Source organism: Trachymyrmex septentrionalis, unplaced genomic scaffold (assembly GCF_001594115.1).
Source record: "Trachymyrmex septentrionalis isolate Tsep2-gDNA-1 unplaced genomic scaffold, Tsep1.0 scaffold21, whole genome shotgun sequence".
In the NCBI taxonomy this organism is placed as follows: domain Eukaryota; kingdom Metazoa; phylum Arthropoda; class Insecta; order Hymenoptera; family Formicidae; genus Trachymyrmex; species Trachymyrmex septentrionalis.
In genome coordinates, this window is record NW_017305288.1 from 1,076,015 (window position 1) to 1,101,836 (window position 25,822).

The following is a 25,822-nucleotide window of genomic DNA, read 5'->3' on the forward strand; positions in this document are numbered from 1 at the left end:
TTTCTTATTTTCTTTATAATATTTAAATAAATTATTTTCATTTATATTAATTTATATTAAATGATTTACATTATTATTGAATTTTAATTAGACTTTTTGAGTTTTTTAGGTGTAACTTTTTTTTAGTGGACCCACAACCCTGCTTAAAATTAAACTATTGTATTAGCCATTGTAGCTTTGCACTTGATGGCGAGCGAAAGAATTTTGAAACGAGCCACGCACCGAATTCGCTATACGCGCACGTACGTACATACGAAACACACCCATGTGCAATCTTAGCGATTTTAGTAAGGCCGTCGAGCCGCGACCTTCGCACCAAACTGTCATCCTGCGCACTCGAGCGTTCACCTGATTCTCGTGAGCGCGCACGAGGACACGCGTGATAAAGTACGCGCGAAATCTGCGCAGCTGTGCACGTTCGAGGAAAATGCGTAAGCGGTCTGCAGCGCGCAGGCAGAGGCCATCCCTTTAAGCGAATGCGTGTGCCGAACGCGTTACGCGGTTTCACGCTTCGCACGACGCACACGCACCGCTCGTGTACTTCGCATAGGCGCGTGACGCACGCGGATTATGGCGCCCGCATTTACATACCCGCGTTTACCCGCGCTCTCCGCTCTCCGCTCTCCGATCGTTGTAACCGAGATTGAATTCCTACTTAAGGAGTGCTCGATAAGGATAACGACGACGCGCAAGCTCGGCGACCGTGCCGTAAATATTGCCTAGACGCGAGATAAAAGCGTCTTAAAGAGGCGGCAATCCGCTGACTTTTCAGGTAAAAACGCGCTTCCGCGACACGCGAGAGCACGAGGGTTAAATACGTAAATGGCAAAGATCTTTTCAGCTTTGATTTACTCGACGGATTAAAAGAATTTATGTGCGCGGAACGTTTTCAGTATCGTGCCATTAATGCTGGTCCTTCCCGTTGGTGCACGCTCTTCAGTTTCTTTATCGAATTAAAATAATTTGTAGTACATAGATAGATCTCTGTCCTGATTTCTGCGCCATTAATGGCTGTCGGACGTCAGTTCACTTTAACCTCAGATGACTTAACTTTCTAATACTGAAACTAGAATTGAGATTAAAGATAGCAGACGTCGGTGAAATCGATCATGAGAGATTTTCTTCCTGTAGTGATACTCTATCCAGGCGTTTTACAATTAGTGAAAATAAAAGAATAAGAAATTGCACTTTTTTCTTTATCATTAAGGATAAAAGAAATAGTAAGATGAAAAAAGTGTCCTTAAAAAATAAGTTTTCCTCTTCGTGGAACAAATTATTAATACGCGTAATGAGAATGAGAGTATTTTTTATTAGGATAAATACATGTAATTATAGTGGAGTGGAATTTCTAGTCAGAAATTGTAAAGATTTAAGGTTGAGAGAAAAGTATATATATATATCGCAAAGAATCTGCAGGCCATCGGGGATGTCCTTTCGCCCACGTCCACGTTCTTGCGTCCAAAAGACGACGAGTCCTGCTCGTCTTCGAGGAACGAAATGGGAATGTGGCGGGAAGAAGAGAGGCTCGAATGACCGGTACGTGAGTCAGATCGAAAGAACCTCGCGTACGGTGTCAGCTAGCGAGAGAAATCCTCGGCAGGACATTGCACCGCGAGACATTCTTCGATCTACCGATCCGAATTTGGAGATACGCCGTCGTGAAGATCCAGCGCATCCCTTGAAATATTCAAATCGCGCCCGACCAAACAAGTCTACAAATCTGATATTTTTTATGCCGCGACATTAAGGAATATATACGCATTACTGATTTGTATATATATATATATATATTAGGTGTAGTAAAAAGTCATCGCGTAGTTTTTAGCTCAAAGTTGTATATACAATATCTTCGTCAATAATGAATGAAATTCAAATTTAAAAAAAGGGTTTTAAAGCTTGAAATCTCTACTTTTAAAAGCTTATCACATTTTTTAAGTTTATATGAGTTTGATAATTTTTACATACCAAAAACTACGAGCTGAAAAAGACGAAAAATTTTCTTCTCACTTTGTGGATTTGTAACGTGTCCAAAACGAATTTGAGAAAATTTTCGATTACCTATCGTGAAAGCTTGATACTTTCCCTACAAAATCGTTTTTTTTAAATATTCCTACGACTTTTGATTACTGAGTTATCGCGGATTAAATAAAAGAATTAATTTGGCTTTAATTGCTCATAACTCCATTAAAAATTGTCGTATCGTATAATTTAAAAAAGAGATTTTTAAAGCTGAAACTTTACTCTATCAAGATATATTTATATTGTTGGTAAGAAAGTAATTGCGGTTTTTACTGATAGATGTCTTTTAAAAATACGCGATGACTTTTTACTACACCTAATATATATAGATTTTTATAGGAAATAAATTTTAATCGCTTAACATAAAAGTAACCAGTTTAAGGAAAGATGATGTATAAATCAACGTATATTAAAAAAGAATTTCAAATGTGTTACAATACGTACGAAATATTGAGCAATTGTATTCACAAATTATCTTAAAGATAATTTCTGAAACACAATTGTGTAGAGAAAAGAACTATTATCTCAGATACAGGCGTTGCTTTTTCATCATCATCATCATCATCATCATCATCCATTAGAAAATTATACCGAGTGTGAGTGTTACACAAGATTCTGCTGCCAAAGCGGCGACGAAACTGATTCTCTCATATGAAACAATCAGTAAATATTTCCTGTTGCATAATTTCATATTTAAAGAGCCGCGTTTAAGGCTTGATCTTGGCAAGAAGACAGCACGGCGATTAGAGAGGCGACGCAAGGCGACGTGAGTTAAACGAGCCGTGGTTCCTCAACTATCGTATCTTGCAATTAGCATTCTGCTTTTTATTCTTGTTAAAACGTGCGCACTCGAGGTGCGCCGGAGAATGGATCGTAGAATGGACAGAAAAGGATTCAAGGATCTACATCCATAAACTCGGCTGTATCTCGCGATCTTGCGATTGTCACCATTTTCCAGATGCGATTAACGAGCAGACGCGCCGTTTATCCGATTTCAAACGTGATATCGCTATGCGTACTTTTGTAAAGGATTTCGCAGGTCCTTTACTACACCAATCTGCAGTACCGTTAACCGCGATCGTTACTCGGCGAGCCTGCGCTTCGTACGTCTCGCCGTGTTCCGAAGCGCCTTTTTCCGTGCTTTAAAGACTCGCACGCAATGCGGAAATGCACGCTCGAGGGAGGTTTGCACGTCGTTAGCACACTTTTGCGGGCCCGCTGCTCGGTTTCATTCGAGGCGCCATTCCGCTGGCACGCTCGCAGTTATCTCAAATTTGCGGAAGATCGTTCTGGCGTTTCTCAAAAACGTTAGTTTCATTCTCAACTGATTTATACGAGTTACGCTTCGCCACTCGCGATATGCGAGAGAGAGAGAGAGAGAGAGAAATTTTTGTATTTCAGAGAGCCTCGTTTAATCACTAATCTGAAATAATCATAAATCTTATTCAGCTAGTCGGTTTGAAATCATTTTGGACATTACACGAAAGGTGATGAAGTATCGGAAAAATTTAGCTAGGTCTCAAACTAATTTCGTTGGAATATTAAAATAATAATGTAGGACGTCGAAAAATCGAATTGCTGAAGTGCTAAAACTTTTCGCAGCAGCATCTCGCTCGCTCTAGCAAAATCTACTTTTACACCTGTATCTAAGAATTTAGTTTCAAGTTAAATTTACGTATTTGTAAAATGTGCACCATAACGATAAGTGCGAAAGTTGACATTTACAAGGATGAAAATCCCGATGAACTCTACACGTAAGAGTTCGAAGGTCTAACCGCATCGTTCGAAGTTGTTTGAACGTTTAAGAGTGGCGACGTCGAGCAGGCTCGCTTCCAGCGTATCGGCGCTGTCGGATGCAGAAATGATCGATTCGCGGTCGATCGCGGAAACGCGACAACCCGTGTCCGGTGGCTGTGCAACCGCCGGGCGATAATGAAATCTAAATTGCAAATTATCACGGGACATAACTCGCGCTCGTTTAATTCCCGGCGTTATGCCCCATTGTCACCGGTGCACCGTCCCGTCCGGTGGCCAGCCTGTTTGCACGCGCGCGCCTCATGGGCTTTGTAATGTCCGTTTGAATCAATCGCCGAGCGCGCGTGTGTGTATGTGTGTGTGTGTGCGTGCACGCCAAACCGCCGATGCTGTGGACCGTTAAGAGCCGCGACCCCTCGAGATTCGCGTAGAAAAAAAAGAACCGAAGAATCAAGCACATCGGGAGCTTTGTGTCCGGGGCATGTTTTACGGATTCTTCCTCGCCGAGCGTCAAAATTCCAAGCTTTTTTCCTTCTCACGTCTCCCGGCTACTTTATCGCGAATCTGTTTGGATTGAATACAACTCAGCGTGGGGTCTTTCGATCATCTATTTATTTATTTATTTTTTATTAACAAAGAGTACGTGCGAAGAGATGCTGAACAATATACACACATGTGTTCCTCAGGAAAATAACTAAAACGATAAATGAAAAATACATTTATATACATACGTAATTTGTATTATAGGTAGTAAGTCTTAAGAGAACTTTGAGATGCTCACTTTGACGATAGCCAGAGAGAACCTGAGAAATGAGTATGAACGGTAATGTACATCATATAGAATTGCTTAGAGTTTAAAGCCCTAATATATGTATTCTGACAGTGTTGATGGTGGCGGTGCGTACATTTGACGGTACGTGGAACAGGGGAAATATATTGCCGCGAGCATGCGGAAACGCAATGTGCGAGGTCAAGGCTCATCAGGAGATTGAGAGAGAGAGAGAGAGAGAGAGAGAGAGAGAGAAAGAAAGAAAATGGACACCTCGCCTTCGCGCGGAAAATTGGCCAAAGCGCGCGGGCTCTGTCTGTTGCGCGAGGGAAATTAAGATCTTATCGTGTTCATATTCTCGATGCGTGGCGAGGCGCAAGTTTCTATCGATCGGAGTACCCCGGCCTCGCAATTAACACAGCCGTGCGTGGAAAAATATCGCAAGGAAATTAACGTCGGTAGACGCGGAGATAGAGACGTTGCGTTTCCGCGCCTTCGCCCCCGCCGGCCGCGTCTGCTTCGTTAGATCCTCGCGATGAGATACGACAACGCAATAATTTACCGACTAACCCTGTTGGCTTCGAGGACGGTAGAAGGATGACGGTCGCGACGCGATCGCCGGATTTTCCCCCCTGATAAAAATTTCTCGAGTGAAATAACGACACGCGCAACAGAGAGATTAGGATCTAATCGGCATCGCCGTCTACCACGTGGGAGGGACGCGTGTTCGCGTCCAACAAGCGTACAATAATTGAAACATTTATCCCCGTCTGTGTAGAGACAATAGCTACATTGACGTATGATACTTGTAAATGCGTTAGAAACTGTAGAAATTTTACTCAATCACCCGAAGGAATGTGGGCGACGAAGAAAAATGAAATACCTATAATTGGACGTACGGGAAAAATGTTTTTGATAAAGATAAAAATATTCTATTGATTATAATTGCCGTTTAAATAATCTTCTCAGCGTACGATCGGGTCGAGAAATGTTTTTCTCTTCGATGGTGTTGTATCATAGAAAACAATAGAGTACAACACTAAAGTACAATGTCACGGGGTGAAACTTTACGTAAAAACTTGTTCTACGTTACGAACCTGATATCGAGAAGTAACGAGATAGATTGAAAGATAAACGAAGCTTCTATCCTCTTTACGTTGTAATACACAAATAATCATGCGAATGGCATAACGCGTGCGTCCGATACGCGTAAACCTGTTTTACAGTTGTATCGATGGTGCATAAAGCGAGCCGTAGAATAATTGTAGGTCAATAGATCGCGCGATAGAATATTGAAAATAGCATCGGCGCTCTGTGAGGTTCCGTAAGATTCGTCGGTCGACAAGAGCGCGCTTCACAGATGGTACAATCATTCCTGGTATTCGCAGAGCATGCGGAAATGTTGCGTGAGGTCAAGATTCCAGGACCACCTTATCTTAGTATAACAGTTGTACTATAAATTTTCAGATCGTGCGCAGAAGTCGAAATTGCAAGATCGTTAGGATTTTATATATCGATAAATTATCTCTCTCTCTCTCTTTTTTGTTTTATTTAAAAAAAAAAAGAAGGGATACAAAGAATGTAGAGAGGAAAATGGAACGAGTCAAGGTGTTTGAGTCACGCCGCGAGGCGTCAATCAATTCCGTAGTTAGGAAAGATGTGACGAAGCGAGATTGCTCGTTATCAATCAGACGATGGCGCGAGACGCGAGACGGGAGATCGACGCGGATAATGAATGCAGGCACGGTTCGGCAGGTTGAATTGAAGTCGGCGACTCCGCCGATTGCAAAACGGAGCCTCGTGCGCTTGCAGCGCATTCCGCGCCCATTGTCGGAGTCATTTATTAATACCTCCTCTCCGTCATTGACCTCTCCATTAACCCGGTTTACGCAAGCAACGGGCAACTGGTGAGACACGACGAGGCTGTCGCGCGAGCTATTAGACCCGTTGCTTCTCGAATAGCGAATCGTTGCACCATCGTCGTCGTCGTCGTCGTCGTCGGCGTCGTCAACGCTGCGTTCGGTCGCCATCAGGACGGAGCACTTCCTGGCCAGGTTCCGCCCGGAACCCCGTCTTTGCGACTTTCACAAAGAAACGATCTCGTTCGCGGCCTTAACTCTCGATCACATACCTTGTTAGACACGACGATTCAAGAACGATCGCCGAACACGTTACGCTGTACGCGCACAGATGCTGTAAATTGTACCTCTTTCTCTTTTTCGCGCCAAGCTGCCGCTCTACAGCTTCGAGCCGCATTGCGGGTCCGTGAACTTTATGTGGCTGTTCCAACTCTTTGTATACCGTCGACTTATTTTATTTGCGTCATCGATTACATGCGTGCGTATATCGATATGATTTCTATTGCGTGTTTGCGTATTATTTATTGAGCTTTTATATAATAATATCGAAATGAATGATTTCCATGCACATACGCATTAGGATAATTTTTGTTTAACAGTGTTCACATGTTAGTTGTGACACAAACACACACACACACACACAGTGAGAGCAAAAAGTATTCGTACAAGGAAATTTTTTATAAAAAATATTTTATAAGAAATGTATTCCTGAATTTATAAGTCAAATTTCTCGACTGTATAAATACTTTTTTCGAGCATCCAAAGAATTTTTAATTTTCGCTTATTTCTCAGATGATATATTTCACATAATTAATGCACTTTTTGGTATATATAATTTGAAGAAACACACAGTCTATTTTATTCTTTAACGAATAAATTAATTACCCAGCGAGTCGAATGATTGTCGAAATCATCGTATCAACATCGATTCGACATCAATTCGATGACTCATTTCCCGCGCTGGATAACATTTATTTTGTAAAAATAAAGTTTCTTTAAAAAATGTTTTCTCTCTACGAATACTTTTTGCACCCACTGTATATATATTTGTACTCAACTATTTCTTAGTTGTCCCCGTGACATTCAACACATTTATTCCTTTCTATCCAATAATTATGGATTATACTAATCGGTGTTTTCTTACCGTTTCCGTGGCCGATACGATTGCTATATCTTCGGGATTCTCTCCAGAATTAGGTAATTACGATACGCGCCTTTATCTGAGGTATGTCGAACGATTACTAACGGAAAACGCGAGTCTATCTCGGCTTCGCCATTCGTGTTTGCCGTTCGCGACCGGGAAGGTTCGCGGCGACGAGCGAGTTTTGCGTCGGCTCGAGAATCTTGCAAGATTCCCGCGATATTTATGCGCGATAGTTTATCAATCGGCATAATTGCGCTTATTTATGCGAGCCTCGATAATGCGTATCGCGCGTCTTCCGATCGTAATGCCGTCGTGGCTCCTGGGGAAAAACGGCGGGCGCAAATCCCCGGGCATTTCCTGCGCTTTACTTCCGTCTCGGTCTTTTATATGACTGATAATCTCGCGCGGCGATTCGTATTTGAAACCGCGGCGAGCCCGCGGTCGTTAATTTCCTGCCGGAGTGAAACTGCGCGCGCGTCCGAACCTTCGGAGATCAAAGGATAATATTTCTCACACCGGCCGACAGTATAATCGGCACCGCAACGTTTCGCCCGGCTGTACGGCGCGTACGCGCACGTAGTCCCACGCACACGTACACACGTGCGTGTCGTCGCATTCATGCGTATTTCATACAATATATACATGAGCGTTACACGCCCGTGCTGCTGTACGTTTGATACGCGAGAAAATCGGTGACCGGCGTCGACTCGCCGAGGTGTCTCGTCCAGAGTTCCAGCCACCGGCCTTCCACTTTCCCATCGTGCTGAAATCGACGCCCCGCTTAGATCTCGACGCGACGCAGAGCGAACCCGTGAGGAGCAAAACGCGTTGCGAACGGAACGTGCGCGAGAATCACTTCCGAGGGATTGCGATTCCCGTCGTCTCGCGAGAAAGACGCCTCTTCCTCGCCTCTCAAGGAATCAAGAGGGATAAGACACGTTAGGATGGTTGCAAGAGTTGCAACTAGAGAGTCCGACTTTTTCGACCAAAACAAATGGACATTCTCTGAACAAAATCTCAACAGTTTTATATTTATTTTTATCGTGTAGAGAGAGAATACGCGTGTACATAGAAAAATTTGGAAAAATTTCCGTTAAACGTCATTCAACGCGTGTATCCCAAACTTATAAATAGCCTGTTCAAATTTTTATGTCAGTTTAATACAAGAGGAATAGGTTAAACAGTACACACAGATACATAGAAAAAAGTTAAGACAAAAAAATAACGATACAATTTGTAAGCAAACTGTGGAGGCATGTTTTTTCAATAAAATTAACATTTATTATTAGAATTTACGTTTTGAAAAACGCATTATTTTTATGTTATTTGTTGTCCACTCACTCGTAAATTGTATTATTTTGACATTAAGAAATTTTCAGCATCAATCTAACACTAAATATTTATAAATAGTATAATCACGTTATATTAAAAATTCAACACAAAATGTTAACAAAGACTTGGAGTGGAATACCCGTTTCAAATACAAAATGTTTTCACTGTGTGTAAATACGAGAGTGTTTAAAACACACATTTCTTATGCGCGACGCTTCGAAAAAAGCACGTAAAAAAAATTTCCCCTATATTTAATATACTCTTCGGTAAAATTCTGAATCATCTCGTGTAGTGTATTAAAAAATCTGTCCACTTGCGTCTACTACGGACGATCCTCCGCGTCTCTTTTATCTCTTGGAATGGGTATCTCCTTTACAAGGGTCTCAGGTTCCAACTCTCTATCTCATTGCGATGGAAATCGTTTGAGAGAAAAGTCTATGGACGTTGAAAGTATCGTAAAACAGTATACAGACTATGCTACCATTTTAATGTAGCGCAATATTGTATATTTCGAGACACGAACGTTCAGAGCTTAATTAGCCATCGATACGAACGTTTTCGTTATTTCGAATACACGTGAATGGACTCTCGAATGGACGTGAAGGTACGTTCTAACGCCTCATCTTCGAGAACGTTGTGTCGCGTCTCAGTTTTCGCGTCGCTCACACACGCACGAGATGCAGATCTAATCTTCGCCAAGGCCGCCGATACAGGATTCCGAACGTTACATTAGCAGGCCTCGCCTTAGTAAACAGATGCCGCGCCGCCGCGTCCGAAATCAGAAACTGAATATTTAGCATCTTTGGATAAATAAGCAAGTCTGCGACATAGTGCAACGGCTGAGCCTGGCTCAATATGCACCCGCTCGAGGTGTGAGAATATTTCTTTCTTCCTTTTTTCCCGTAAATACACGCGTATTTAAAACGCGTCGTTAATATTATTAGAAGAAAGCGTTTAATCATTAAGCTAAATATTTTATTAAAAGAAAGAATATTATTAATTAATTTTTTCTCATAATATCAGCTCAAAATTAGTGAGCGACGAATCAATGCTAGTAAATTTAAGCAGCCCTTTTTAATATCCTTGCACACTTACTGAGGCACGTATATCGTTCGTTGAGCCTGTCGAATGATCAACCTTAGAAATTAGTTTATTCTTCGATTGTGCCCCTTATTCGTGAACGCGAATCTGGCATTTCCGCACAACGGTGACTCATTGTTTCCTAGGTAGACAAAAGAGACGAAATAACAGCGACCGTGACCCGCGCAGGAAGCAAATAGATGTCGGTGTAGCGCACTTTGTCTCTCGAGTACAAAAGCTTTCGCAGAAAACGAAGGCGAATATTAGAGGAAATTGTACAGTTATTCTCATATGTAAAAAGTACTTGAGTTTCGCTGTAGAACGTGTAGTGAATGTTTTATTAGATATTTAGCAAAATCTCTTCGAAAAAAAAAAAAAAAAAAAAAAAAAAGTTATCTTTAGGTTAATATTTGTGAGTGTTGGACGAGACGAAAAAGTATCGGAAAATTAATGATCTTCTCAGAATAAACGAAACTCTATATGAGCGGCCGCTCGAAGATTCATACTTTCCCAGGAAATATTTCGTAATCCCTTTTTTGCAGCGTTCGCGATACATATCCGAGAACGGGTGTAAATTGTGTCAAACGTCAAAGAAATTAAAAAAGCACATACCGCGCAGAAACCGCGCAGTGATTTCGCGATAACTGCTGTTTATTACAGAAGCACGTCTGCGCTCGTTCAAAATTCCAAAGAGGGTCACCGATGACCCCCGGGCGGCTGTAAAATGTTTGAAAAAGAATCATCCTGTTAATCAGCAATAATCATAATGACACGATCGAGGGAAACGAGGGGATCTTTTGTAGCTATTTATTCCCCGTTACGTCGTTATTCGAGATAAACGTTGCGGCGGCTGTGGAGAGTTCATCGCGTAATCGCGAACGCAAATCGCCGAGCGCTGCCCAAAGCAGCAAAAACGTGGGAAAAAATATAGCTGGAGCGCGAGAGTGACGGCGATGCTGCGATAGTTGGGATATTTACGTGTATTCTTCCTTCGCACCTGTCGCGAGCTTGAAATTTGTCTCGCAGCGAAATTGTCGTGCACAATTTGTCGAGAGAAACAGTATATACAATGTAAAGATTACGTTTCTTTCATCGTCGATTTTGTAGATATTTTCTTCCTAAAAGTTCTTCATTAATCTAATTTACAACGTAATATCTTTGCTTCTTAAATAGCGAATAAAAAGGTTATTATAAAAGTTCGCCATTTTAATTTTTTTGTTACGTGACAATGTTGTTTGCAATACGTCAGAATCAATTATATATACAGTCATATACGAGTATCTTGTGGTGTACGAAGTAATTTCAATCCTCTCTGCCGATAACTGGCAGGTCTTTCAAAACATTATTGATATTTCGATTGTAAATTTAGATAAATTTATATCTATAAAAATTGATAAAATACGATCCTACTTTTACAATGAGAAAACTCTTACAATTGTTAAAACTTTGACAAATATATCTCGGAATTTTTTCAGGTTTTCATATAATTCGGAAAAATAAGAAAATTTGCTCCGTTTCTGAAAAACTTCTTATTGCTGACGAAAGAATTACAATTGCATGTTGCTGGCGGAGGATTAAATGGCAAAAACAATTGGAACTTTCTTCGATATATATATATATATACTTAGACAGTATGCACTGTACGCAGGTTTCTTAATGCGCAAATCTTCGGATCATTTTCTAAGAATCGAGTAACGATACTTCTGCGGCTTCTCGGCTTACGATTGTTACAGTATACGTACATGCTATTACGAACAATTCTCGAGGTTACATTCTTCGATGCTTCACTAACACGAGTTAGTACGTACATCGGAATATTACCGATCATCTCACGTAATTACGTTGCATGGGATTCATTCGTTGTATTCAATGCAGCGGACTACACGCACACACACACACACGCTACACATCTTTTATGTGTATCTAGAATCGTCTCTCGGTGTGTATGATTCACTAGGCGACAAAGCAGTTTTACGTTACACGTACGCCAGCGTAAAATGAACATCGCATAGTTGCATTATCTCTCGCGCACGTCAATAAGACTGCACGTAGCTCGTTATGGCTGTCTTGTATATACACACACACGGCGCGCGAGTTCCGTAATTACACAGAATTTTCCGACTAACGTCTGTCGGCTATCTTAATCGCATCGGGAGGAAGTAGGCTGAGGATGAAGGATGAGGGACTGCGGACGAAAAATATGTTTGAACAAGCGTCAGCAGCAGCAGCAGCAACAAGGGGAAGAAATCACGACTGCGCGACTAGTCACAATTATTCTTCGCAACGCAACGCGTAATCATTCAGTTTTCTCATAAGCGCTGTCTCCGTGAAAAGAAGGGCGCTACGGGTATCAGGTGATACGCGCTAATTACGTGTTGTTCGCTTAATAATTACGACACACACCGGGGCTCTCGCGTACGATTAATCAAGCCCCTCGTTTCGCCGTATATAGCCACGGGAATAATTGAAGTTTTGACGAGTTCCCACTCTAATGATATCGTTCGAGTAATAAGAAAGCGCTGCGCGCAGATTCACGCCCTGCTCCACCTCCACCTTCGATCCGTCCTTGAGGATGAAAGGGTGAATTGGCGCGTGGATCGATGATCGTTAATTACCTCGAGGAACCTTGACGGAGATGGCAGTTGGTAAATCGTTACACGAGTCGACGAAACGTTTGTCCTGTATCATGGCGAGAGAACTCTTGAAGATTTCTGAACCAAGAGTTTTACAGCCGAGAGAGAGAGAGCCAGTTTTAAGATATCGCAACTATTAGAAAGTTTGCGAATTAACAAATATTTATAGGATGATTTTTATATTTTTGCATGCACAATCCGTTTGTGTGTTATTGCATTAAGATAAGCTTGGAAAAGTAAAAATCTTCGCATCATTATTTTAGTCGACAGGATGACAGAATAATTTTCTGCAAGTTATTTTCTGTTATTTTATGGCGCTAGTTACTTTACAGCGTTAACTTGAAAATCGTGTCGTCATTCGAGCTTGTACATTGAGTCTATATCTATCTGATCTTTTTAAGGCCTTAAAATGATTTTTGCCTTTACGTTTCTATTATTTGAATCAACATGAGTGACTTGATCAGTCAGAAAATCGTATTATTAACAATTTTACGTTCCGCACGATTAACCCTCATTTACCTTCTTCGACACGTACGAGATTATTAACCGCAAAGCACATAACTAAACCAGCAACCGTACTATCAATTAATCGACGCTTAGAAACCGGAATTCATTCCGGAATGTGGAGTCGATATTAACTTTTATCGTTGATCGTAATCGTTAGTACAGATCGTATTACTGATCTGTACTAACGTATTTTATGTTACATTCACTTTTTTTTTTTGAAAAGTCATACGCCGTCATATTACATGTTACAACAGGTGGCACATACACAGTATTGTAATATAAAACTAGATATAATAATTCCCCGTTACTTCTGACAATTGCTCCAATTTTGTACATGCAAACGTTACAGAATTGACAGTTGAAACGAGAGATGAAGTTTATTATCTTTTTCAATATAGGTATTTGTTTAACATAACATAAAAAAAGTAGTCCAGTCCGTGTTGATCCGTATCGGAGCGAGTGTACATTATAATCGATACGTACAATGTCGGTCTTACACATCTCTGTGTTCCATTAAACTCTGTACATTTCAATTGGTTTTTATACTTGTATGGATTAACATACTTGTTTGAATAATTTACACATGGCTTTTGAACTTTTTCCAAGAGAGACAAAACACATTTGACTGTTCAATCGTATGTGAATAATGTCGAATTCTACATCAAGACCCACTCGAGCTGTTATTTTGTGATAAGTTAATGTCTGAAGAGGATTCCATCCGGTAATCGAAACTTGTAACGTTTTATATTTGAATTTAAACTGTGTTTTATTATTATTATTTTTTTTTTCATTTTTACTTTTCTCTATTTGAAATTTATTCTTTTTAATCGTGTTACAATTTCAGTGTCTTACTTTGCCCTTTATTTATTCTTATTTATAGAAAAAAATATTACAATTATTTTATACGAATCGTCAGTTCTAAAAAGAGCATGCGACTCTAAACTCGATCTTATCTTAAAAAATAACTAGTCGGTATTCACAGTATTCGTTCTTATCTTAAGACTGTCTTGAGATGCTAATACGATTTTTGTGATAAATAAATTTTGGCTTATCAAGTCTTACGACTGTACTTAAGACGACTGGTGTTAAATATAAGACTCGACTATCTCGGACATCGGGTCTTTGTTTCTCGTTTGTCTGTCCTTTTTCGGAAAAACTGTTTTCCATTTGAAGGAAAATGAGCGCAACGCGATGCATCACACGTGCGGAATGCGCATGCGTTCGCGTGTGCACCGGAGTGCTCGGAGTGCTCGGAGTGCTCGGGATCCCTTTCTCGAGGACGCGGACGGGCGGCGGAACGGTTTGCGTTCGAGGCCCGAGGGAGAGAATCGGAGAATCAGTCTCGATCGCCATGGTAACCGTGCTGAGTCGCGCCCGCCGCCTCGTCGCACGTACATACTCGCGTACCGTCCGTCGTCCGAACTCCGATCGTGCGGCTTCGTGAGACTTCGCGTGCGTTCGGCCGGTCTCGCGCACGCTCGGTCGACTCCGCCGCGCGCGAGCGAGGCCAACCAGTCGGAGTCGACAGTAGTCGGCAGCAGTCGAACAGTTCTCCGCGCGATCAGTTTCATTTCGCACGTATCTGTCCGACGCGGTCGGTCTTCTCAGGTGTTCCGGCACGGCGCGGCGCGGCGTGTGTTTTGCCTACGTCAACGCACGCAGTTCTCGTAACGCAGGCGACACACATTTGTGTGCCTCGCATTGTTCTTGCGTGTAGTGTGACTCAACGGCACGCGTCGTCGTTGCTCCAAAAACGGAGTTTTGGAGCGCGTTTCGGTAAACCGCAACACGATCGCGGGAGTGTATTTTGCGAGAGAACGCGCCACGCCGCACGGCCTGTGAAGGCGCCCGAAGGCAAATACCTGTGTAAGTCCGCACGACTTTCGAGCCAAGCCGTGTTGAGTCTTGTTTTTCGTTTCGGCGGTTCGCGTCTTCAGCACGTTCTTTCGCACATTCTGCGCCTCCAACGCACGCCGAATTCACGATTTACGGACCGGAGATTATATTCGCGCGAGACGCCACGATGATTTGTTGGTGTAATCAGGGATCCTTCTCTTCGCTCGGTGTCTCGCGTGTTTCGTGAAACGTGGTGTCGCCGGGACTGCACGAGGGAACTCCCGTTCATTTTCGCCGTTATAATTGGAGTGTGACGCATCCGAGATCTAACCTCTTACGCGTCGCGGTAATTCGTCGTCGCGCGCGCGCGCGCGCGACGTCACGTTGTTGACACAGTGTCCTCGGAACCACCTGTGGATCTCCTTTTACGTTTACTTTGTAATACAAGTGATAGTGACATCCATTTGCGACGGCGAAGCTGTGAGAAGTTGCCGGCAATGCCGGCGACGACGACGACTAAAGGCGCGCGAGGGTCTCTGGGAGAAGTCTCTTGAAGCCGTAAAACGGCACACGCTCGCTGCTGGCGGTTAATCGCGATCGATTGATGATGACCATGTTCGGCACCCTCGTGCAGAGGCTCACCTCGCCGGTGACCTCGCCGACGAGCCCGCGACGGCACTACAAGTCGCCGTTGCGCTGGGAAGTGCAGAGCGACCCGGAGGACGACCCGGCTGCGCCCGTGAGGAAATCCAGAGCCAAGCATCTCCTCGACAAGCGCAAGAGCAAGAGCAGGTCGCGCGGGTTGCACTCCTCGCAATCGGACCACCTGCAGATATGTAACTCCGGCAACGGTAGCTGGCACGACACCGCCTTTCCATTGCGAGGTACCAAGAGTCTCGGCAGGCTCGACGGCATGAAGGAGGTGAGTCCATCCTCAAGGTTACCTTCGCAAGGATGCGCGGGTGTTTACATTTACCTCGAATCCAGGAAGATTCGATCCGGAAGTGATCGCGATTAGCGGATTTCGGAGTAGAGGGCAGCTTCCGTTTTTTTTTTTCACGCAACATCGGCAAAGAATAATCGATCGATAATAATTGCAGGTGATTTTCGGCCTCCGAAAGATGTTTTCGAATTTGTTCGAGTTGTTAATACATAGAGAAGATTCGCGTCCCGGAAGAATTCTCTGAATTACGAATTCTCCGTACTCTGTCGGGACTCCGAGATCGCGTTTTGCGATCTGCGCATCCTTACTCATTTTTTGCGCCACGTTTTTATCATCGCGCAAACATACCGCTGAAACATTAAACGGCAAAAGTTGTAGCGGACGATAATAATTGGCCATTAGCGTATGGTTTCAATTCTCTCTTTACTTCTTTACGTGAAAGTCCAGTCGACGTATCTTATAATGTCGCGGGATATGCGTTAGGCAAAACGTAATTCTAAACGATCTCGTTGGTTTGTTTGTTTAAAAAACAGCGAGCAGAACGAATAAAGATTTAACCTCTTATTATTAAGTATTTTATCATTTTCTCGGAGAGAGGATACTTTTATTTCAAAAGATATTCTTCGACAATTATTATTATTATTATTTTCATTACGCTTTACGTCTACACACTTGACTTTAACAATTATTATTATTATTATTATTATTCATCAGGTTTGTCGACACACAGGTACACCCGAATACCCCGATCAAATTTTAAACAAACATTTTCATATATCAAGTGCGAATTTTATTATGATGTCTCAAAATCTCCACACCTCAAAGAACAATTCGCACAGATTTTATCTCGTACATACGTTTTTTTTTTTTTTTTTTAGCGAGAACCTTGTGAAACGCGGTAGTGAAAGGGTGAAAAATTGTACATTGACAGAAGGGGGTAAATTAATCGCGCATTCGCGTATTAAGCGAGATATCGTAATCCCGCAAGTTACTTCCGTGTAATCGTAATCCCGCTTGATATCCAGTAACGCAAGTTTCTACATCTTCGGAACGGATCAGTTTCCGCTATGAGCGTACTTGACGCAACGATCCGTTACACATTAACGATCTTCGGCTGCGCAAGCTATCGAAAGTGCTCGGAATCGGATCATGACGCATGTCCGCAAAATGTCGGAGGTATCTTACGCGTCAATTACTTAACGAATTTATGGATTGGGTAATCCGCTGTTCCAGTAGAGTAGGTGCCAGGCATTCGTAACTGGCAACCACATTCTACATCGTGCGCGTATGTGACTACGTGTACGTGTCTCTACGTAGGACAGGTTGAGAGTAAAAACGATAGTCTATTCTCGCGAATAGACAAAAAAAAAACCCGCTTTTTGTAGCATACACTCACCTCCTTGTTAACAATATTCAAAATACGCGAAATCACGTTGATGTTACGAACAAAGAAATCGCTACGATGTGAATCAAGCGCTAGAGCTCTCTTCTATCTATAATGATAATGACGTTATGTGAAATCCAGCAAACCTCGAATTACTTTCAGTGATGTGGCAACGTTTTTTTTCTCCACGAATAAAGACAATGGAATTTATATAGACTCCATCAAATGAATAAATAAAAAACAATAAAATCAGTGGGCTCTGAAGAAAAAATAATAAATAAAATGCCAATTTGAGCCAACACTAGTTATTAGTGTGTATTTTTATACCATTTATTCGAAGTGAATATTAAACTACGTTTCGACCTACGGTCAAGGTCCTCCTCGGTACAAAAAAAAAATTAACATAATTACATAATGATAGCGCATACGAGTATAAACTAATAACGTATAAAATGCGAGGAAAACCGTGGTGGTGATGTCCGAGTTAATCTTGATCATTAAATTACTGAGTTAAATGACTGTCAAGATTGAACTGTTTCTGTAAGGTTTGTTGTACATGTTCCATTAAACTGTTCCATTTAATGAAACAAAATTTAAAGATATTAAACACGACATAACTGTTTGGTAGACAGATGTAAAAAAAAAAAAAGACCGTAGGTCGAAACGTAATTTAATATTCACTTTGAATAAAAAAATAAATGGTATAAAAATACACATTGATAACCAGTATTGGCTCAAATTGGCATTTTATTTATTAGTTTTTAGAATAAATAAAAATTTACGTGGAAAGAACGATTTTGCTGAAACATCTAAACATTTAAGTAGACACAGATTTGAGAATAATTTTGTTAGATCGGATAAAAATAATTATACAGGGAATTCAAGCATAGTGCGGCAAAAACATTCTAGCATCTTCCATCTTGAATGTCCTGTATATTATTTTAATAGTTAGATTAAAATTATTTTCAGATCTGTATCGAAATTTTTAGATACTTTAGCAATACCGTTTTTTTTTTCGTGTACGAATCTTTAAACTTGTTAGTATAATTTCATAAATAATTAATACAATTTTGTAAATAATATTTTATCCGAAATTTTTTATTGCGCTCATATATGTATATTAAGCTGTAGAAATAAATATACGGTAATTTTTTGGGAAAAAACAATCTCCTTTTCCCAGAGTTTATTGCCAGGCTTCTTCTTACAATTGGGCGCCTCACTGTAATTTCATTCGGATGAACTTTGTTTCTCTTTCTTTAATTGAACGAATTCAGACGTTACAATGTGCGTATTTCGCACAACCCGATTATATAATTACTTTACTAACGTAACACATCGGTTTTTATATTTATATATACGTAGTTCGCAAGTTCACGTAACCTGCACAGATCGGTTATGTATTGTGGTATCTTTTTCCCTCCGTTCAGTCTCACGCGCGTTACATCTTAACCGTTTTGGCTTTTGGAAGTAGCATAAATTACCTTTCACGTACCTTTTACTTTGAAAGTAGTATGAGTCAATTTTCGGAAACTACCGAAATAGAGTACGGTGACACGCGAAAAGATTCTTAAAACACAAAATCGGGACGTCAATGTATCGTAATCTGCAAATAATAAAAGAAGAGAATTAGCTGCGGGAATATGAGGTTCTAAAATATGCATTTTTGTTTTATTTCCGAGACTATGTTTTACTTGAAAATTAGTTTATCGGGGAATTGATCGAATTGATACACGCCGCTCTCTTAAATATGGAATGTTCTTAAGAAATCTTAAGAGTGCGCGGAAAAATTAATCCGAATATTTTTTTAGCTCGTGTAATATTTGAAAAATGCTACTGTCGGGATAAGAAACGGATATCTTATTCGCGTGTTTGCATCGACCAGATTACGAATGAAAAAATGTTGGCCGCAGTCTCGAACGCGAGTTGGCACTTTACCGATTGTTTGTTTACCGTCGTGCAAGGTCGTCGGTGAACGATGATACTCGAGGCACATCGATCACGCATTTGCTACGTAGAAATACATATGTACGTGTGTTTGACTGCGATTATCAATTTACGTAATCTACGTTTATATTATCGTTGTTGCAACTGATTCGATAACTTTATACATTTAGCATACGAGGGGACGACAGAGATGAGGAATCAAAATGCATTTTAGGCGTTACTTGACAACAATATTGAATAACACGCACACACGAGAGAACTTTTGATGTACACATATATATTGTATATGATTTATTTTAAAATATTAAAATTTAAATTCCTTTTAAAGAAAGACGTGCACAGTATAATGTTTTAATAACAAACAAGACAATATTGACAATATTTAAAATCTTTGGATACCATCGAAATTGTTTGGAGTGAAATCTCACTCACTCTACGGAGTAAAAAAATTGATGGAAAAAATTAATTTCCAATTCTTTAAGAGTGAAATTCCACTCTAAAAGTTTTAGAGAGTACATTATTCGAATAATTTTGCAAATATTTAACACGGATCCCTTAACTTTTTACTTTTATCGATTCTGTTACTTGATCACGACTGAACACACCTTTGGTAAGTTTCTTTAGCTAGCTAAATGGATATACAAATATGAAAATCCGCCACCTGATCCACGTTAGCTTTCTACTCTCGATAAACATCCGAGCCGAGCGTTAATTGTACGAGCTATTTGTGAATCGATTTATGCGACACAAAATCGTGGCTCGGTCCTCTCTCGCCATTTTTATCGTCGTCGACTTTCACGACGCGGCACGGATATACGCTACTAACTTCCCGGCTCTGCCACCCTTTACCTCCTAACCTTGCTCGCGAATTGAAGCCTCGAATGTCGAATACCCATCGCACCGTAAAATCACCGGCTTTCACCGAGCATGATACGACGACGTACCGACGGCGAATCGCCAAACGTGTCCGTAATTCGTGCAAATTGCGCGCAACCCGCGCCTTCTCGACAAACGCGAAATCGCGTTACGTTTCGCCCGACTCGCACATATCCACAATCCACGTACATAATACACAACGCACACGCTGTGATTAGGCTATAGAAACCGGATACCTAACCGACGACGAGCAGCTATCAAAGCCATAGAAGTGAAACGCGCGGGCCGTTGTATTAATCCATTAGGTCACGGAAATTTTATCCAAATATTCATAAAAGCGAAATAATCTGTCTAATAATTTGTTCGGTTAGTAATTTGTTCCAGTAATTTACTCCGTAAACCAATCTCAAGTCGCGTGTTAAATCAGGTCACTGAAAAGCTAATTTTCTTCTATTGGCCAAGTAAAAAGATATGGCAAAGTAGACACGGTTTCGTGACCTAAAGTGTCTAAGCGTGCTACATTATTGTGTATCTCGTCTTTCGAAAGGTCTATCGAAATGAATTTATAATCGAAACCAGTAACAAGTAGGCACCAAGTCGGTTCTTTCGCAAGTTGGCGTTTTTTTTTCCCTTCTTTTCTACAATTTATTCATTTATTATAAAGAGTTAATTTTAAAAGTTCGACCGTATACATGCTACACCCTTCGCTTCTGCCTACTTAAGAGTTATCCGTTCTATTTTTTTGCCATTCGCCGCAATGGCCAGGTGATGCCACTCATGATCAAGCACAAACTTGCATAGCGGTCTCCCTCGGGTTATTAAATGTCCTCGTCGTCGGCTGAGAGCGATGCAATTCGTAATTCGACGAAATTGCGTGGCTCTTTAACGACCTCAGTATTTGAACGACGACCCACCAAGAAGCGCTTTGTACCTTTCTCTGCACATTCACTGCACACACGCGCGCGCACACGCACACACACACACACACACACACACATACACGGGCTATCGAAAGGAGCATTAAGGTCGTCACTAAAAGCGGACGTTGCCGAATGTTCGTAATTCGAGCGGCTCTTAACGACGACATTGCCCTACCCTGGGCAATGTTACGAACCTCCATCGCCACTTTAGTTCAGTCCAGTCCAGTCGCCTCTTCCTCGTTACGTCCACCTCCCCCGCCCCTCCCGCCTTCGCGACTCCCTTTTTCTACCTGTGGAAAGGTACACGTGAGGCGCCATTAATTTCGCGATGGAATCAAAAAGGAACAGGATGCAGGACGAAACACGTTAGCGACGTCGTCAAGGCGATCCTCGGCTGCCTCGGCCCTTGTGGCGGATTTTATATGATGCCCGATAGCGAGGCTATTTACCAAATTTATATGCGGAAAATTAGTCCGACGGCGATGTTTAGTTTACTGAGTAAATTTATTCGAGACGTATACGACTTGCACCGAGTACTTGTATATAAAGGCGTTATTAGGCAAATTATTGGTTACCGAGGGAAGTGAATAGAAACGTCTTCTACTTTCGGGCACACTTGTTTATCTCCATCACGCTATAATATTCCACTTAGCCTCAATTTCACTTTGGTAAAGAGCAGTAATGAAGCATTCACCACTCAATCGGGCCAATTATCAGTGTTGCCATTAGCAATACTGTTTTCCATTAAATACACACTGTTACAACCGATCATCTTTAATTACGTTATTCATTGCGATATTTTTTTCATAGATTTTAATTGCGTGAAATTGCTACGAACAAAATGGTAAACGGATATTTTAATAACTTTTTTCAATTTTTTTCAAGTTATTTGTAAAGGATATTATTCAAAAAAAACTAAAGTAGATAATTATCTGTATACGTCGCCTTTCGATTATTATCTACATTTAAGAGAGGAAGAAAAAAGTAGCTTTTGAAAGAAGGATGTAACGATCAACTTGCCACTTGACTCGGCTCGCTACTGACCTCGTGTAAACTCCACCATTAACGATCCTCCGCCCTTCTCGGACGAGCCTGTCCGAGGGACAGAGGAGAGGGAATGTTGTCCACCGCTTGCAGCCGCACACGAGATAGGGATCTGTCGGGTGTGCAGCTAGTTAAATCGCGGTACAGCGAGGAAGTCCTGAGGAAGCGTTACCTCGTGCTGCCTTGTTTCGGCGCGCGATAAGATCGCGGCGATCGCGGATGATGGAGTCGACAGTAGCCGAATCCCGAACGCTGAACATTGTTCGTCGTCTCTCTCTCTCTCTCTCTCTCTCTCTCTCTCTCTCTCTCTCTCTCTCTCTCTTCCTCTTTTTAGGAAGGTTATATCAACTCATTTTTTCGTTCCCGTTTTGGTCGATCCACTACGAGATCCTTGAGACTCTTATGTTTTTTTTTTAACGAGTTTTTTTTACATCGAACTCATGGCACTCTCGTAATTTGTACTTTTTACTATTATTTATACGAATTAGTGAACTGTACGTATAATTGTAGAGATTTTACTAGTGCAGTATTTAATGAAACGTTATACATTATGTACGCTAAACTGTGTGACTCTGTCGTGACGAATTAGTCTAAAGGACACGAGTGTGAAAACCAAGAAAGATGTGTCTGGATACTTGACGCGAGCACGTTATGCGCACGAAGGGTTAATCTTGTTTCACTAACGTAGGCACCGTTCAGAACAGACGTGACTAAAAACCCATATCCATCGGAAAGGCGGCCTTATAAGGGAGCTCCGTTGGCCTGAGGGCCTTTCTATGGACTGTCCGCGGACATTCCGAGACTCTGAATCAAGCTGCTTTCCGTCCAGTTCCTATGACCGGTAAGGAACGTGGATCTGACACCGATTGCAAACGTATGAGACATCATCTCTAGGCATCGTAGGCGTAAAAAGAGAGCTGCTCGTCCATTCGAAAAGGTCCATTTGACGATCAACGATTACAAAGAATCTGTTAAAAAAGAAACATTGCGCCTTTCCGTGTGTTGCGAGAGCCTCCGTCTGTCGTAAAACGCTAGTTTTCGTTCTTCTCACGTGATGCGTCATATCAATCTTTTTCTTCGCAAACGTGGGACGTTTCATTTTCTCTGGGCAATATTAGCGAGTGCGAACGCGGACGCTCTACTACAGCATTTGGTTATTTTTTTAATAAATTTCTTTCACTTTAGCAATGTGTTTTTAAGTAGCTGATTAACACATAAAGCTTTTTCTATTTGATAAAAATAATCTTATAACGGCTCAATAATAATAAACAGTAAATAAGAAGAAGGGGGGCTACAAGCCAGATTTTTATATATTTCAAATTCTTAGAACATACGTTTCGACCTTATTTTCAGGTCATCCGACGTGAAAGAAACGCAAAAATTTGACAAAATTAATAAATTATAATTTTCACCGTTTTAATAATAAGTTATAATTTTAGTCCTTTTATTAATTTTCCGTTTGAGATTGGATTGAGCGATTTGATGAATATTTTATATATAAATCTCTCTTTCTTTCATAAAATATGATGATACGATTTTTGTTTGCTCTAATCAAACGGCTGGGTAAAATTGGGTTATTCCATTAAAAAATTGATAAAAATTTGCCATATATTTTCCCGTCCAATCGTGTCAGAGAATGCTGTCTATATCGCGCTAACCTAGAAAAGTTGCTCTTTGGTATGTTAATGCGGGTTTAGATGTCACGAGCGATTTAGCCCAGCGCATATCTATTAACAATGACGGCGAGTAGACAGATCCTCATAATTCGTTGTAATAATTTAACGTCAGAACGGAGGATCTTCACGGTAGAAGAAATCCACGCGCGGGATTCCGGCGATTCGCGTGTCCACATATGTCAGTTTCCCCCCTTCGGCCATTGTTCATCGCTGCTCGAAAGGCTGGACGGGCAGAAGAAATGCTAATTGTGAATATGAAAATCGCGGCAGGGGGGGTGTCCACCGTATAAGCTCTTCTTTACGAGGCACGTCCCGCGTGAAAGGCTTGTCGCCTTTTTTCACGATCCCTTTTGAATTCTTGTAACGGAGGAGTTATGACACTTGCTGCCCTTGACATTCGCGATGCGTTGAGATTTCGAAGAAAATCGCGCTACTCGAAAACGAAGTAGAGCATGATAATTTTTCGATTCAACAGATTGACAAAAAGATATCCGCCGTAAATTATAATAGATTTTTTAACTGTTAAAAAATCTTTTGCGAAATATTAAGTAGTGAACATTTTTAACTATAAGAAAATATTCTTTGCTATTTGAAGGAAGAATCAGGGAGACATAAATTTTCATATTGAAATATCTATATGTATGTTTAGGGAGATGCTGTTAGTCCTATTTATATTATTCTATTCTAGTTTTACGTCTAACGAGCGATAAAGAATTACCCAAATACCCTGTATTGCTTGCCATCTTTGTTTCATTTCTTCAAGTTAAAGTTTATTTTGCGCAAATAAATATTTCACGTTTACGTGAAAATAGATTTACTTCTTTTTTTTCGTCTCTCAAGTATTGAAGTTGTCCAAATTCCGAAAATCAACGCGTCTTGCCCCTTCCGTTTAAAAAATCGCGACAGCGGATCTATTAAATCTTACTTATCGCGTTTTGTATGCAGATCTAAAACGATCCATTATAAATCATTTCGTCCATGACATTCTTTTAGCTCTCTGTTCGATGAATTCCGCGCGCGTCCTTGATCCTTCCTAGAACGCGCTAGTCGACGCTCTTCTCGCGAATGCTACGCGAAGAGCAGAAGAAAAATAAGACAATGGAATTGCACGGATAGGCGAGATGCGAAATTGGCGTCAGCAGGAAGTTTCGGCACTTAAAGGTGTACTCGTCACACCGTGTAATTGGCACCGAGCTTTAGGGGCTATTACGAGATCCATTCGTGATGTATCTTATGGAATAATTTGAGAGCAAGTCAACTGTACAAGCATTGAATTTGCGGTTTGATATTACAGCGTGACTTCATTCATAAGTCGCTTGTTTATTTTTAATTATGTGCGCTGTTTACCATCGAATCGGAATAATTCCAAGACAATTATGCAATACGCACTCTTGTAAAGTAAACACGTTGCACGAACCAGCGTGATTTTTATCGCAATGAATGATTTGCGCAAGGATTTGCACTGACTTTTATGAAAAAAATTGCACGTATGCGTTGCGTCAAAACAATCATTGTTTGCATGTGAATTTATTAGTAGAATGATTGAATACGTTTTGTATTTGCAATTTAGAAATAGCGATTTAGAATTTTTTACATTCGAATATTTTTAGAGGTTAAAAATTTTCATGCATTTAAAAATGCGAAGGTGAAGACTAGGATATTCAAGATTCTCTCTCTTCATCGTAAGACTTCAGAGTTAATTATTATAATGCTGCAATAACAACGTTGAGATTTACCTGCGAGATTCAACGAGCAATTCCAATCTTTATTTTCATTCGCATTCTCAGGAACGATTAATGCTTACGCAGATAACAAATATTTTTCTATTGTGCATTACTATACGCAGTACAATTTGCGGTGTGTGCCAGCTGCGTGAGTCATAGCTATTCGATTCAAAACGGCATTTATTTGAGTCGTCTTATCGTAATGTATGCATAGCTCGACATATTTGTCTGGTTCTATACCTATTCATTTAAATGTATTAAGTAAACCAATATTAATATAAATTCAGGCAAATAAGAGCTAAACACAGTTATTATTTGTGTTTATATATATATATATATATATATATAAACACAAATAATAACTGTGTTTAGCTCTT

The 25,822-nt window shown here is 40.9% G+C and overlaps 1 protein-coding gene across 2 annotated transcripts in view; it reads left to right on the forward strand.

The window, feature by feature from the left end:
• LOC108748030 (rho GTPase-activating protein 20-like) overlaps positions 1–25,822 on the forward strand; it is a 208,336-nt gene that overhangs the window by 87,833 nt on the left and 94,681 nt on the right. The window contains exon 1 of one of the 2 annotated variants that reach the window (XM_018485982.1): positions 14,689–15,856. The exons of the other annotated variant lie outside the window; for it this stretch is intronic. Coding sequence (XP_018341484.1) covers positions 15,539–15,856 — 318 coding nt within the window. The 5' untranslated portion in view covers positions 14,689–15,538. Of the gene's footprint in view, positions 1–14,688; positions 15,857–25,822 lie in introns of those variants that run through there. 2 annotated transcript variants of the gene reach the window in all.